This window comes from Prunus avium, chromosome 2 (genome assembly GCF_965620075.1).
Source record: "Prunus avium chromosome 2, drPruAviu1.hap1.1, whole genome shotgun sequence".
NCBI classification, from domain to species: domain Eukaryota; kingdom Viridiplantae; phylum Streptophyta; class Magnoliopsida; order Rosales; family Rosaceae; genus Prunus; species Prunus avium.
In genome coordinates this window covers 35,329,572-35,343,782 of record NC_142285.1, presented here as the reverse complement: position 1 = coordinate 35,343,782, position 14,211 = coordinate 35,329,572, and the positions used below count along the sequence as shown (strand labels likewise).

The following is a 14,211-nucleotide window of genomic DNA, read 5'->3' as shown; positions in this document are numbered from 1 at the left end:
CCTTATGGTTTAACTCTATTCTCATGTTTATAACTGAGTGTGCATTATAGCCCTCTTCTGAGTGATTCATTTGTGAGAGGACAACTTTGGTGAGATTTGAAGTTGAACTTATGCTTTGTATGATTTTTGAAATTGTGTGAAAACTAAGATTGGGGAATTTGTTGCATTTGGCTATCACACTACTACACTTTGAGCATATTGTGTTTAGAACTTTGCCGCTTTGTAAATAATGTCTAAAAATTGAGCTTTTATTGTTAAAACGTTTAAGTCATGTGCATGAGTCATTTCTCTTCAGAAAATGTTCGGAAAAATTGTTTTAAGTTCTTTGTGTTTTTGTGTTTGTTTTTGTTTTTGGTTTTGCTTAAGGACTAACAATCTTTAAGTTTTCTAATTACTTTGTTTTACAGAGTCAGTAAAACGTTTGTGGGTATCGTATCTGTTAAACCCTCAGGAGACACAACTCCTCCTACTAGGGATGCCTAGAGGTTTAAAGGCTTGTTGCATATGCTAAATGCAATCGAGTTACCTACGAAAGTGGTTTAGTTAACTTCTAGTTTTGTTTTTAACTTTGTTTTGTGTTGTTTTGCTCGAGGACTAGCAAAATCTAGGTTTGGGGGTATTTGATCGGTTCATAATTGTATATTATTTCTTACCCTTCTAGCTTATGATTTGGTTATGTTTTTTAGTTAAACTTGTGCTTTTAATCCTTTTTGTGTTTATCTTTCAGTTAATTGAGCTTTAGGTAACAATGATGGCTTTGGAGAACATAATTCATACAATTCAAGCATGTTAAGGCCTAATTTGGATGAATTGATGAAGAGCTTAAAGACAAATTCATTATGGCTACAGCCCCCTGCCAGTCCAGTTCCGTAGGTCATATTGCAAGCTTTGTTTCAGCAACCTACATAGCTCGGATGAGGTCACATTCTTCATGAAAGTTGCTCCAATTGGTGTGTACTATAACATATCCAAAATTCAGCCCCATTGGATAAATCTGGAGTCCGTTACCTAGCAAACACAGAACCATGCTCAGGATGGATCTTATCAGCGCGGAAAATGAGTTAGCAATTTGTTTCGGCCTTAACTTCTTCCTCCGACCTTGGATTGGCCCAAATAACATATGGCTGGAAAGAAGACATTCTGAACTTCAATTTAGAGTGCTTAAAGTCCTAATTTGATTAAGAGAAGCCCAAGTTGTAAGCCCTTGAAGTTGCTGGTCATGCTGACCTCAGCATGTGCTGGTTGGATGCTTGGTCATGGTGAGCTAGGTATGAGCTATCATTTCTGGTTGGAAGCTTGGTCATGGTGACATGAAGATGAGCTAGGGCTGCTGGTGGGATTTAGTGGTGAAGTGCATCAACCAATTCAAGATTTTCTAATACAAGTGCATCACCCATTTCAGATTTTCTAATACAAGTGCATCAACCATTTCAGATTTTATAATTCAAGTGTTGTATGCATTAGTCTTATTGAATTCTGATTTTCACTTCCCCTAGGCCTATAAATAGGGAAGTTCTCTAAGCTTGTAATAACACCCCAAGGGGGGGGAGCTCTCAAACACTTCTCTAGAGCTCCCTTCCCTTATCTCCCTCAAATTCTCTTAATTTCCCTTTGTAGTTCTCAATTGTTGTAATATGATCCTTTTACTAAATCTTCAAACACTTCCCAAACATTTCTCTATTCTCTTCCAAGCATTCTCCAATTCCTCAAACACATGTCTCTTCCCTTCCAAAGTTCTCAAAGTTCTCCAATTTTCCAAACACTCTCTCTTCCAAAATCCACAAAGTTCCCAAACACAATTCCCATTCTCTTCCAAATTCCCCATGTTCTCAAACACTTCTCCCATTCCTTCATCAAATTCTCTAAACTTCTCAAACACCCTTCTCTCCCTTCCCTAAGTTCTCAAATTCTCCAAGTTCATAAACATTCTCCAAACTTCTCAAACACTTTCTCCTCCCGTCTCTACGTTCTCAAATTTTCCAAGTTTCCAAAATCCACAAAGTTCCCAAACACCACTTTCCTTTCTTCTCCAAAAAGCCTACATATTCTCAAACACTCTCCAAACACTTCTTCCATTCCTTCATCAAATTCTCAATGTTCCCAAACACTCCTCCCTTCTCTTTCTCAAACACATCTCTCCTCTCTTCCAAAAGTCTCCAAATCTCTCAAACACATGTCTCAACCTTTCCAAAATCCTCAAAGCTCTCAAACACATGTTCTTCCAAAATCCTCCAAGTTCTCAATACTTTCTTCTCCCTCTCAAAGTTCTCAACACTTTCTTCTCTTCCTCAAAGTTCTCTTAATTTCCTTAATGTTTTCGTAGTTGTAATTTATTTTTCTTGTAATGTACATTCTTTCTTCTTGTTTTGTTTCTTTTGTTTTTATTTATGTTTTGTGTAGGAAAACTGAATTGGATCATTCAATCACCAATCCCTGTGGAATCGACCTCGCACTTACATACGCTAAACTATCAACGGTTCGTGCACTTGCGAGTATCACAAGTAGAGGATGCAGTTGAACCCATTTTGGTGCAGCTGAATCTACGCAACACCTTCCCATAATTTAAAGTTGGAATTGGAAATGTATCTATCTGGGAAAACCTGACATGGCGATGGCGTATGACACTTGTATTCAAGAAATTAATTTTTTGTTTAATTTCAAATGAGCTCTCGAAGTGATTATTATTCAAGATCAAGATGGGTGTTGATGTGTAATCAAACTAGATAAAAGAAAGCATGTACGTGTATGACTTTTGGTTCATGTAGTTTTCCTTGGATGTGACATTAATTTTAGAGATATTTAGTGATATACTCATTCTTAACATTAATAATATAAATAAACCCTACACCATTCAATTTCTATAAACAAACAAAAAAAAACCCAAAAAATGACAACTTGCCCTATTGAATTTAATTTTGATTATTAAATTACTTTAATACCCTATTGAGTGCTTTGGGCATTTTTATGAGGTTTTGGGGTTGTGTTTATTTTAAGAAATCAATGACAATTTTGTAATTTAAAAGAAGTTAAAAGCCTTTTTGTTATGTTGTAAATGGACTTTGGGTGTGTTTCTAAAGTCTATTTTATATATGGTTTTTTTATTTATAATTTGAGCTTCTATATTAGATATAATAGTGAATCTCCTTTAATTTTATTCCTTAGTGTGATTTTTCTCCTTATCAAAGGACAAAAATGTGATTTTTTTTTCTTGTAATAAGACAAAAGACCACCCGGAAAGTCATAATTATTTGGAAATTTTCAATCATTTGCATTCTGAAAATTTTGATTTGAAGCAAAATCAGACAAGCAAACGATTTGAAAGGTGGATGGAAATCTCAGTGCATCAAGAATAATCTAACCCAAAAAAGGGTCCTAGAGTGGAATAACGAAGAAAACCAAAATTGTTGCGCAATCCTCGGATGGGCTTTTGGCCAAAATTCAAAACCAACAACATGGGGTACGTAAAGAAAAAGAAGGAACGATATTTTATTGGAAAGCTCAATTTATAATATATTTTTTTAGTATAAGCGATTTGGAGAGGGAGTTTACAGAAATATTTATTAGCGATTGGGGTGTTCAAACTTCTGTCCACATAAGTGGAGGTAGAAGAGCTCAACCAACTTAGCTATATCCTACTGGTAGCTCAATTACAATCCTGAATAAGAGTATCTTGTATAATAATTGGGCTCTTCAAACCAAGTAACACATGATCTGAGGGATAAAAATATGTACTATTCATTTCACTATTTCCCAAAGCCACAAATTTAGGCTTGTGAAAGCCTAAAGAGAAAACCCCTAAGGGTTGTTGTGGTGGATTTATGTCAGATCTGTGCGAATATGTTCATCTCCGTCCTCTAAAGGGCCTGATTTGAGTGGTGTTGATGATAGGGCATAATGTTTTGTTTGTTTGTTTGTTTAGTTGTAATAAGTGCATCAATTCTCTATGAGATTGTTGAATGGTTTGTTGGTCTCCATTCAGGAGAGCTTTAGTCATTGTTTAGGTTAAGTTGGTTTTCTAAGTCTCATTAGGAGAGTTTTTGTTTCGTTATTTATGTTGGTGTGTGTTCAATTTATCCAAGCCGTGTCATGGGGCATTTTTCGGCTTTTCGTGAAAAAGTCGCTGGAGTAAAGCCATGTGACATTGGTTTGCTGCTAGATTTGAGCCCTTAGGGCTGTGATTGGGGGAGTACCATAACCATGATTATCTTTTGTACCTATAGAAATCTGTATTGGGTCATTGTTTAGGTATGAGTATGGGTTCAAGTGATTAGTTGCATGTGTCACTATTGTAATCGAGCCTTTCAGCTTTTATCAATGATAATTTTATATATAAAAAATTTCACTCCCGACCGTTAACCAATCATTTCTCATTGTAACAAAACAAAAACAAAAACTATATCTTGCCTATTGTAACAAAAATAAAACTCTTGTATCTTCTAATAAACAATACTGAAAAAAAAGATATGTTTCGTTTTTCAAAATTGATTGGGGTGCTTCGAAATGTTTCACTACTTGAACTAATAACCCCAAAAACTTGTATATACTGAAACAAGTAAAATCTCATTAAACATAAGTAATTGAATAGGACTTGTTACAAGAGATAAGTTTTTCATTACTTGAGCCTCAAGCACAACCTTCCTGTTTCACCTTATATAAGGTCCAATGTTAAACGAGATTTTTCTTGATACGCTGATCTTGGTTTCCCCATTATTTGCTTCACCTTCAAGTCAAATTTACTTTCTTTTTCTTCGTCTTGGATTTCTGAAAAAGCCCAGATACATAGGAGAGGCAAACAAGCAAAACGCATATGAGATTCTTTCTTTAATATTACAAGATCTTTGAGAATTAATGGCATTAATGACCCTAATTTCACCTCATCCCAGCCGCAGCCTATACAATGAAATGTAAGCACTTAATGAGTTAGAGCTTCAATTGTTAAATCGATCTACATGAAGGACCTCTCAAGGTCTGTCGATTCTCATCATAAGCCATTTTGCTTCGAAAGTTTCTTGCTTTTATATGCATAGAGTATTATGTGAGGTTCGATTGGGGCTCTTCTTCACTCCAACTCTGAAAAGAGGTGATGGTAGACCACGACTGCTAGTTCATGAATACCCTTAAGTACGCACGTTAGCGATGGAATGTTCGCATGCTAAGGGTTTGCATGAGGTAGGAGACGAGGCTGCCTTGATCTTTTTGGTTTGGAGTGAAGAGAGCTCCTAATGGATCTTCCTAAACTTTGGTTCTTATTGTGCTTGTGCTTGTGTACATGTCAGCGCATTTATATTTTAACTTTAACATGAAACTATATAATGTTTTTTTTCTTTCTACATTACTCAGTCGCTTTGTTAGTTGCAATGCAGAAAATTTAGCCACTTCAAGAGGCATTGAGTTGAGACTCTTGACTCTACAGAGGTGTGATTTTGGAAGTGCGGAAAATCCCCCATATTTTGAAGTTGAAGCTAGGAGTGTCTGCTTTACCCCCGTCTGGGAAAACCAGACATGGGGATGATGGCGTATAGCACTTGTATTGAAGAAATTAGATTTTCAGTTTAATTAAGGCCTGAAAGTGATTATCGAAGATCGGTGTTCATACGGAAGTTGATAATACCCCTCAAACGAAGGCATATGTAATGTATGTGTACAATTTAATTTGGTTAATGTGAATTTTCTCCTTGCATAACTGTACAAATTTGGGCTCATATCTAATATCCCCTTTGCAGAACTGTACATATACTCTTTCGTCAAACCAACTGATGGTAGGTAGGGGAGTTCTTTTACCCCCGAAAAGTATGATTTGTGGGACATTTTATTCCAAAGTTGCAATGTACGTACAGACATTTTATAATACTCCAGTTTCATTCGTTCATCCTTAAACTTGATCACAAATCGAACATCGAAAAAATAATACGGGTGTCGCATGAAAAATGGGCTGTTGGAAGGAACATGTCTGTTATGCAAACAAAATAAAAGCTCTGTTCTAATGCTAGGCCATGAAGACTTCTGTCAAAATCAAAATCATATCTGCACGGTGCAGCAGCTGAGTCTTGGTGCTTCGTAAAGTGGCTGCTGTCTGTAATCTAATTGACAAAACAAACTTAGCAAAACATTAGTTAAAAAAGCAGATTAATTAACATATAAAATAAAGGATTGTACAAACCCATACTTGGTATATATCGATCTAGGCACATATATGCACATTGTAATCCAAGTAGACAATTGGGGCATTCTTGACTTTACCAAATGTGCAGAAAGTTTGATCACCACCATGCTTTTGTTTGAGTCAGGGAAGGAGGTTCAATAAAAAGATAGAAAAATAAAAGATAAAAAAGAAAAAAGAAGCAAAGTATGGAAGACCATTTGGAGCTCCCTTCACTCCAATACCAAAAAGATCAAAGTAGCCTCGTCTCCCACCTCATGCAAACCCTTAACATGCGCGCATTGAGTTTTATTGTGCGCATCTAAGGGTATTCATGAACTAGCAGTCGTGGTCTACCGTCACCTCCTTTCGGAGTTGAAGTGAAGAGAACTCCATTTGGGCCCCACTTAAGACCCTATTTTGACCCTATAAGCTACTAGCTAAACATATACATATGTATCAATGGAAGCGATATTGGCTATGAGAATTGGAAGCCTTGAGGGGTCTTTATATAGGCCAGGACTTCGGCTTTAGGTTAGGGTCCATTAATTTTCCCAGATTTAATAGTAATGAAAGAATCCCGTAATGGGATTTTCTTGTCCAAGAATTGGTGAAACGTTGCAAGATTAGTACAGAGAAATCAATTATTGCTGATTGAGAGCATCTTTTTCTGATTAACTTTCCAACTAGGGTTATTATTGGTTGTGATTATATATAATCAATATAGGTAAGTGCGTGTCCATCTTTATGATCAGAGGCTCTTAAAATTGTAGGTCCCATACACGAAAGTTGCTTGTAAAGTGTTTCGTCAAAGAAAAAAGAAATGTGTGCTTGTGTGGCTTGGATGATAATCTTGTTTGGTAATTGGTATGTTGTATATTTTAAGTGGAATTGGTGTCACCTTAATTTAGATATTTCTGTCATGGCCTGTGCATATTTAGATATACAGCACAGGGGTCCTGAAAATTTTGTCAAACATGACTTAATCCAAGTACACAAGTACACAAGAAGGAAAGTTAACCCTAAACTTACTAGCTAGTCTTAAAAATATACCATGAAAGAGATTGTATTTAGCCTTGGGATGGAATTGGGACGGTTTCAATATATAAATTCAACACTTTGTATAATTGTAATAAGTCACGTGATGTTAAGATTAATCAGAAAATATTGAGACGCTGCTTATACTCACTCTAGTGTGTAATAGCTTCACTCTAGCGTAAGGGGTTGAAAATTCAAATCCTTGCTGAATTAATGGAACCATTTTAAAGCAATAAATTGTATATTAATTGAACCCTTTTCTAGCCGTTAACTAGTTATCACATCTTGTCGAAGGACGAATGACAAGTCTACACGTGGAATTTGCGGTGATGAGAGCGGTGGTTCTAAAGGAGGGTGGTACCTACCGTCTTCATTTAAGATGGGTCTTGTTGTCGACATGGCCTCTTCATGGCCAAGTGTGAGGACATGCTCTCAGGTAATATATCGAGCCGAGAGACTACCTGAGTCGGTGAACCAGGTCGGGTCAGTCCCCGAGCAGATTCTAGATAACTGGTTCCTCAGTTTGATAAATGGGCGGTTTGTGTTGGTAAAGTCGGCAATACGCCACGTGTCACGCTTGCGTTGGGTAGACTGGACTTGGTTATTACCTTGCGTCAACACCTAAGTACTTGAAATTAAGTACACTTCCATGAAAATATAAGAAAGAAAATTGCTACTATCATTATCGCAAAGTTTATTCTTATGCTAAGTTGCTTTTCATAGTGGTCCACTACATTCAAGATGGAAATTAAAAAAAAATTGTTATGCTTAGATTTGAACACCATCATGCCGCACAAGTATTAATTTTTTTAGAGGCTTAATTTGGTTACTGGATAATGAAAAAGAAGTACTTTCAGTATGGTCACTATCTTTTGACAGACAAAACATAGTAGGCACATAATTTTTTAGGTTTTTTAAAGCCTCAATCGATTCGATTTTGTCAATTTTATCAATATAAGCCAGTAATTTATGAGAAGAAATTAAACTCAGAGGTATCCAGTCACACTCACTATGCTACCAAGTTCCAAGTTCCAAAAACTAATTGGATCATTAAAAGTACCAAGAAATTGGGTCAAGCAAATTGTATAATATTTCTATGCACTGAACACTTTTCTTGAATCTTACTTGCAGGTAGTGGTGGGTGGTGGGACTTAATCCCATGTGAATTTTAATCTAACAAAAATGTTTCTTTGCATTGTTTAAATATTATTGACAAATTAGAAAACAGTTTTAATATTTCAGTGAACTCAATTGGGAAGGGGGTGGCTGGTGTTGTAGTCAGCAACTGCCTCAGAATTTTGGTCTGCATTTGGGATTTAAATATTATAGAATATCAAAGTACCATTTGGTGGATTAAAGTATAATTCTTTATATGGTCAAAAGCAATTGAGCAAACCTAAAATTTTTCATTTGAAGAGCTTGAGAAAATTATATATAAATATATGTCACTGATGGTGGTGCCAATTGTCTCCTCGTTACAATCAGGAAAGTTAGGAGTAGCTTTCATGGCCATCAGTCTTTTAGATAACTATCATACAACTAGGCATTGATTTAGGCTTCAACTGGTTCCAGTATCCATGTCCAGACTCCATTTCGTAATTTAGACTGATTGATTGAAATTTGAGAGGTTTTTGAAAAATCATATAAATTTTGAGAGGTTTGCCTGATAAGAAGTTGAGACTCGGATGATAACAAAAAAAATATGTATAACAAGGTTGATAAGAAAACAATTCTCATGTACAAGTGCACTGCACTAGAAACTCAGTTTACAAAGATCCTGGCCTCAATTCAATGAACAGCTATGTTCCATGATTGAGCTTAACATGATCAAACTAGACAGGGCCTTTGGAAGTCTTCGAGCGAGAGCGCTTTGCTTCTAACCTGGCTTCAAGTAATTTTGCCATCAGCGTATTTTCGTTAAGGCCCGGAGGCCATTCCAAAGTAGATTCAGATTTTCCAAAATCTGGGGTTGTTAATTTTGACATCCATTGCTGTACTGGACTAGCATTACCCGTATACACAGGCTGGATACCAGTTTCTACCATGCAGTTACTTTCAGGAGGATTGGATTTCAATCCATGTGCCGCAACCCGTTTACTTTGTATTTCTTGTAGACCTTCTCTGATTAAATCACAGTACTCAGATTCTTCAAGATTGTCAATCAGAGCTCGATTCTCTTCTCCCATTTTAGAGATTTCACCATGTTTATTATCTGCAGACTGGCTCCTGTTTCCAGTATAGGACATGGCTCTGGCCATACGTTCTTCAAACTGCCCTTGCAAACCAGACAAGCTATTACCCTTGGTTTTCTCCTGTGATACCTTTTTCTTCATGGAATTAGATTTCACTAGTCCTTTATGTTGGCCTTCTGCAACATTTTTTTTGTGCTGCCTAGCGCTGAGCTTGATTTGTTTTCCACTGGCAGTCTTGCTTGCTTCTAAAGCGTGTGAATCACCGTCAGTAGAATCTTCATCAGCTACATGTTGTGGTGCACTTATAGCCTCATTCAATGGAAAGGACTCTAATGAATGCCGGCGTGAGCAATTTCCCTTGAGCTCCATTGGGGAGAACTTACTATTTTTCTTCAATTCAACAGATCGTTTAGCCTGAAGAAAGTTTTCTATATCAAAACCTAACTTTTCTACAATTGTATTCCTCTCTGCAAGGTCATTCTGAGCTTCTGCTATCTTCATTTGCATCCGTTCATCAAGCCATGCTTCTGAAAGATGGAGAATTAGTCTGTCAGAGCTGGTCATACCACTGTGATCCTTCTCAGGATTTTGCTTCAGGGATCGCACCTCTTGTTCGTACTCTTTTATTCCATTTGCAAACTCATCACACAAGTTTTCCAATAGGATACGCGCTTTTCTCTCCCTTTCAAGCTCCCTCAAAGCATTAGAGAAAGAAGATTTCACTTCAGAAATCTCTCGAGCTAGCTTCCGATGCAGGCTTTCTGAATGCTTTCTCAACTTCCTCTCACCTTCTAGCTCATCCCTGAGCAATTGGACTGTAGCTTTGATCCGATCCTGGTCCTTATTTTTCCAAACAAGTTTATTTTCTGTAACATGCTTCATCAAGTCGTCCATTTCTCGCCTATCTGATTGCTTCTCATGCAACAACACTTCAATTTTTGCCTGAGAATGATCTAGTTCCATCTTCAGTGCTTTTACCAATGCTATATTGGATGCATGCTGTTCTTCAAGAGTCCAGATACGATTGAGCACTTTGAGTAATTCTGTGGATGTTTTAAAGCTTCGACTTGACTCACCCATCCTTCCCTTATAAGGTGCCACCTATGAAAATCAAAGGATACTTGAGTCCATCAAACCAGCAGATAACAGAGCTTTTACCTCTCACTTGATTAGGTGAAAGAAAATACCTCAAAACATCATTCCAAATGTATTAGATGATATCATTAATATTTTATACTCCAAAGTTCTGTCTTGAATATCTGTAGTTACATAATACAATATCACTATATTGTCGTTCCAAAACATTTCTACTCAGCATAGAATCTCGACTTCTATGAATTCTTTGAGCAAACAGTTCATATTTTAATAGAGAAAGCTCTGTATTACTTTACATTGTTGTCTACTTATCAGTTGATTCTCTTAAGGGCATCCAGGAAGATGCACCATTAAGTTACATTTTGAGTAATCACTCCCAGAATTTACAATGAATCAGCCTTCTAAAATTTAATGTCAGTGAAAAGAAGCACTTTCAAAGAATTGGAAAGTCAGCTCTTAATCCACATTGTAAATATTGTTGAATTTGTAAGACTACTTGACTCATGGTATCTTCTTTCTATTCTATATATAAGTTATTTAAGAAGAAGTAGGCTATAGAAACAATCTCTTTTTTTTCCTTTTCACAAGAGGGACTCTTTTTCTTATTCAGAACAAGAGCGACATAATTACTCACCTCCATTGAGCTACTACAACTAGCAGGAGGTAGGGGTTGTAGAGCACAACCATCGCTCTCAACTGATTGATGGTGTTGTATCAGTGATGCTGGTACAAGCCTCCCCAAGCTGCTTGCAGTTGCTGGCTGGAATGAGACAAAGGGCAAGGATCAATGATTAAATCGAAACATACAGAAAAACACGAATTCGGATACACAAAGTCTAGCAGCTTGAGGAGCAAAAATTAGATCAGAGCTCTCAAGCCATACACAAAGTCTAGCAGTTCTTCCCAACATTACAAACTTCTCCTAGTGTTACTGCTGCATAATCATTCCATCAAGATAGTTCTATGCCAAAGACATTAACCTTGAGAATTAAACTTAGTAATGCAACCACTTATAATGTTGCTTCTGAGAAAGAAAAAAAAGAGAGCCATATTTGCTCCCGGAAGAAGAAATTCAAGTCCAAATAACTAAAGAAAACCACAAAGTCAACATCAAACACTTCCCAAAATAACACACATTAACATTGTATAGATACCTGGTGGTGATGAAGTGAGTTAGTAGGAGTGTCAAGCCCGATCGGATGCTTGGGAAGCTCAAACCCATTTCTCTTCTGGTGCTTGTGTCGAAGTCTAGCTCCTGCTTTGCTCATTTGGGCAAGTGGGTTATGCTGGAACTGATAAGACTCAATTTCCCAGAGGCTGGAACAGAGCTTTCTAGCAGAGAGTGAAGTTGTGGGGTGAAGGTTGAGAAATTCAGAGCTGGTTTTGTTGTTGCTGTTGTTATAAAACTCATCAAGCCTCCAAATAGGTGGTGGCGTGCTACAGAGCCCTCCTCTTTTCCCTACCAATACACCGCGTTTCAACTTTTTCACCATTGATGATCCTTCTTGCTTTTTTCTTTCACTTTCCACACCCTTTTCTTTTCTTTCCATCTCTCTCTCTCTCTCTCTCTCTCTCTATTCAAAATTCAATCTGTGTGAGCTTCTAAGCTCTTTCACCCACGTTTTTGTTTTTCCTTTTTTTGGGAGCATCAAGATTACTAGGTTGCTTCTTTCTTTTTTTCTCTCTCTCTCTTTTTCCTCAAAGCTACAGACTGGGGCTTGCTTGCACTGCTCTGTCCTACATATTTTGCATCTCTATTTTCTAAGTGAGCATTGAGTTTTATGTTTTCTGTTTCTTTGTCCCCCGATTTACCCCGAAAGCTTATACACCTCAGCGCTAATATGCCAAGGAAATCGGGACAGGGGCCTTCAAAACTGGGCCCGCTGATTCTAACACTTATCATGTTTTTGTTTTTGTTTTTTTAAGTAAAAACAAAAAGACATTTGAAATTTTTTTCTCAAATACAACTGTTAAATAGTGATTTATTTTATTTTATTTGTCATATGTTAAATAGTATTATCTGAGAGCATTTTCCCAAAAAAAAAAAAAAACTGTTGTTTTTATTTGTAAACTTTGCCATTTGAGCACTGTTAGGATCTAAGGTTGCATCCTTAAAAGTTAAAACTAAGGACCTCCCCTAAACAAATGAGGTTTTACACTTGTCAATTTCTTTTTCTTTTTTCGGAAATTATTTTATTATTTTGAAATTGAACAAGTGTCCATATTCTATTTATTTTAAGGATGAGTTCCTCCTATTTTTAAGGAACTAAACTTTGTTCATCATAAATTAAGATTCTTAGGACTTCAAGCCCAAGTATCCTTTAATAAATTTATCTCATACATTAAAAAGCACTTTAGGTAGTTCTAGGTTAAGCATGTATGATCTTTTATTTAAATTCTAAATGAACTTTGACATTAGGAGAATTCACTTGGTAATATCTTAAAATATGAAGAGAGAAGTATTATGCATAGGAAAATACTTCCCTCCTTATCATGTAAATAGGAGTCCCTACATTTTTGCCAATAGCAATGTGATATGTGTGCAGAAGTTTTTCTTTTTGTGTTTTTTATGAATTATTTTTGCATATATGTCAAATTGTGATTCGCATAAAAGAGGAGTATCTCCTTACACGGAAGAAAGCAAGTGCATATGACAAACTAATTTTTTTTTTTACTGTATTTTCTTTTGTCTCTAGCTCTATATTTACTCTTTTCACTTCCCTCCTATTTTATCTTCTTAAACTTTGATTTACCAAGAATTCGCAAACTCCCTCACATGCATATCGACATTTTTGTGGGCCCTAGGGCTAAAATAAAAGGCTGCAATCATATTGTTAGTCCATTTTCAAAACTTTCACTCACATGGTAAGATAACAGATGATCTTGACTCTTCTTGAGAGAGAAATGACAAGATATGCATAGCATACAATGCGGTGGTCCTTTTCTTGCTTTCATGATCTGCCCTGCATAGGGACTAGGCTACTTTGAGTTTGTTAATAAACAAATATTATTAAGTATAATCATGGCTGGCTAAATATCTCTTATGGGGAAGATTAAAAGGAAATTAAGCTCTTAACCATGCGGATTATGGTCACTTGGTCATTGGGGAAGCATGCTGTCCACAGCATTGTAATCTGGGGCTTTTGACATAACCATAGCTGAAGCCAAAATCTTAGCTCTGGTGACTGGTCCACCAGGACCAGACCAGTCAGAACAACAAGGCCCCAATTTGTGGTCCTTAGCCTATCTGCAATATGCCAATAGGCTTTATGTTTCTTTATTCTTCTAGTTGTGTTTCTGCTTTTTTTCTGCAGGCAACAAGTGTTTAGCTTAGGATTTTTTGGTTAGCAAGTTTCCAACATTAAATATAACACCACTTCTCCAGTGCACCTAGAACTTGGAAACTAATTGAATTTTCATAATAGAAGGACCACCAAAATCATAATTGGACCACTTGTGTGGTTGGGTTTTGTTCTTGACTGAATGTGGTCCAAGGGCTTGCTTTTGGTAAACATCTACAAACATCCCATTTTTGTTATCCAACATGGGCAATGATTAGGCCTCAAAGGGTTACAGTAACATGGGACTTCTTCTTTTTATTCCTTGTTTTTGTAAATTGTACCTTCCAAGTTTATTTCACACTTTTTTGGGTGTTTCCATGTTACAGAGATTGGATTTGCCTGTGATTTTGAGGCTAGTAGTTTGAACTTGGCCTCCTATGACATATTGACAGATCATATTGAAATC

General features: G+C 36.6%; 1 protein-coding gene across 1 annotated transcript; it reads right to left on the bottom strand.

Annotated features, from left to right (window-relative positions):
• Positions 1-8,862: 8,862 nt before the first annotated feature.
• Positions 8,863-12,256, bottom strand: LOC110751815 (uncharacterized protein At5g41620). Its single transcript, XM_021952338.2, has 3 exons — positions 11,619-12,256; positions 11,099-11,224; positions 8,863-10,470 (listed from the first exon to the last, which is right to left on the bottom strand). Exons 1-3 carry the CDS (start codon positions 12,012-12,014, stop codon positions 9,010-9,012), a joined length of 1,983 nt encoding a protein of 660 aa, XP_021808030.1. The 5' UTR covers positions 12,015-12,256; the 3' UTR covers positions 8,863-9,009.
• Positions 12,257-14,211: the final 1,955 nt, after the last annotated feature.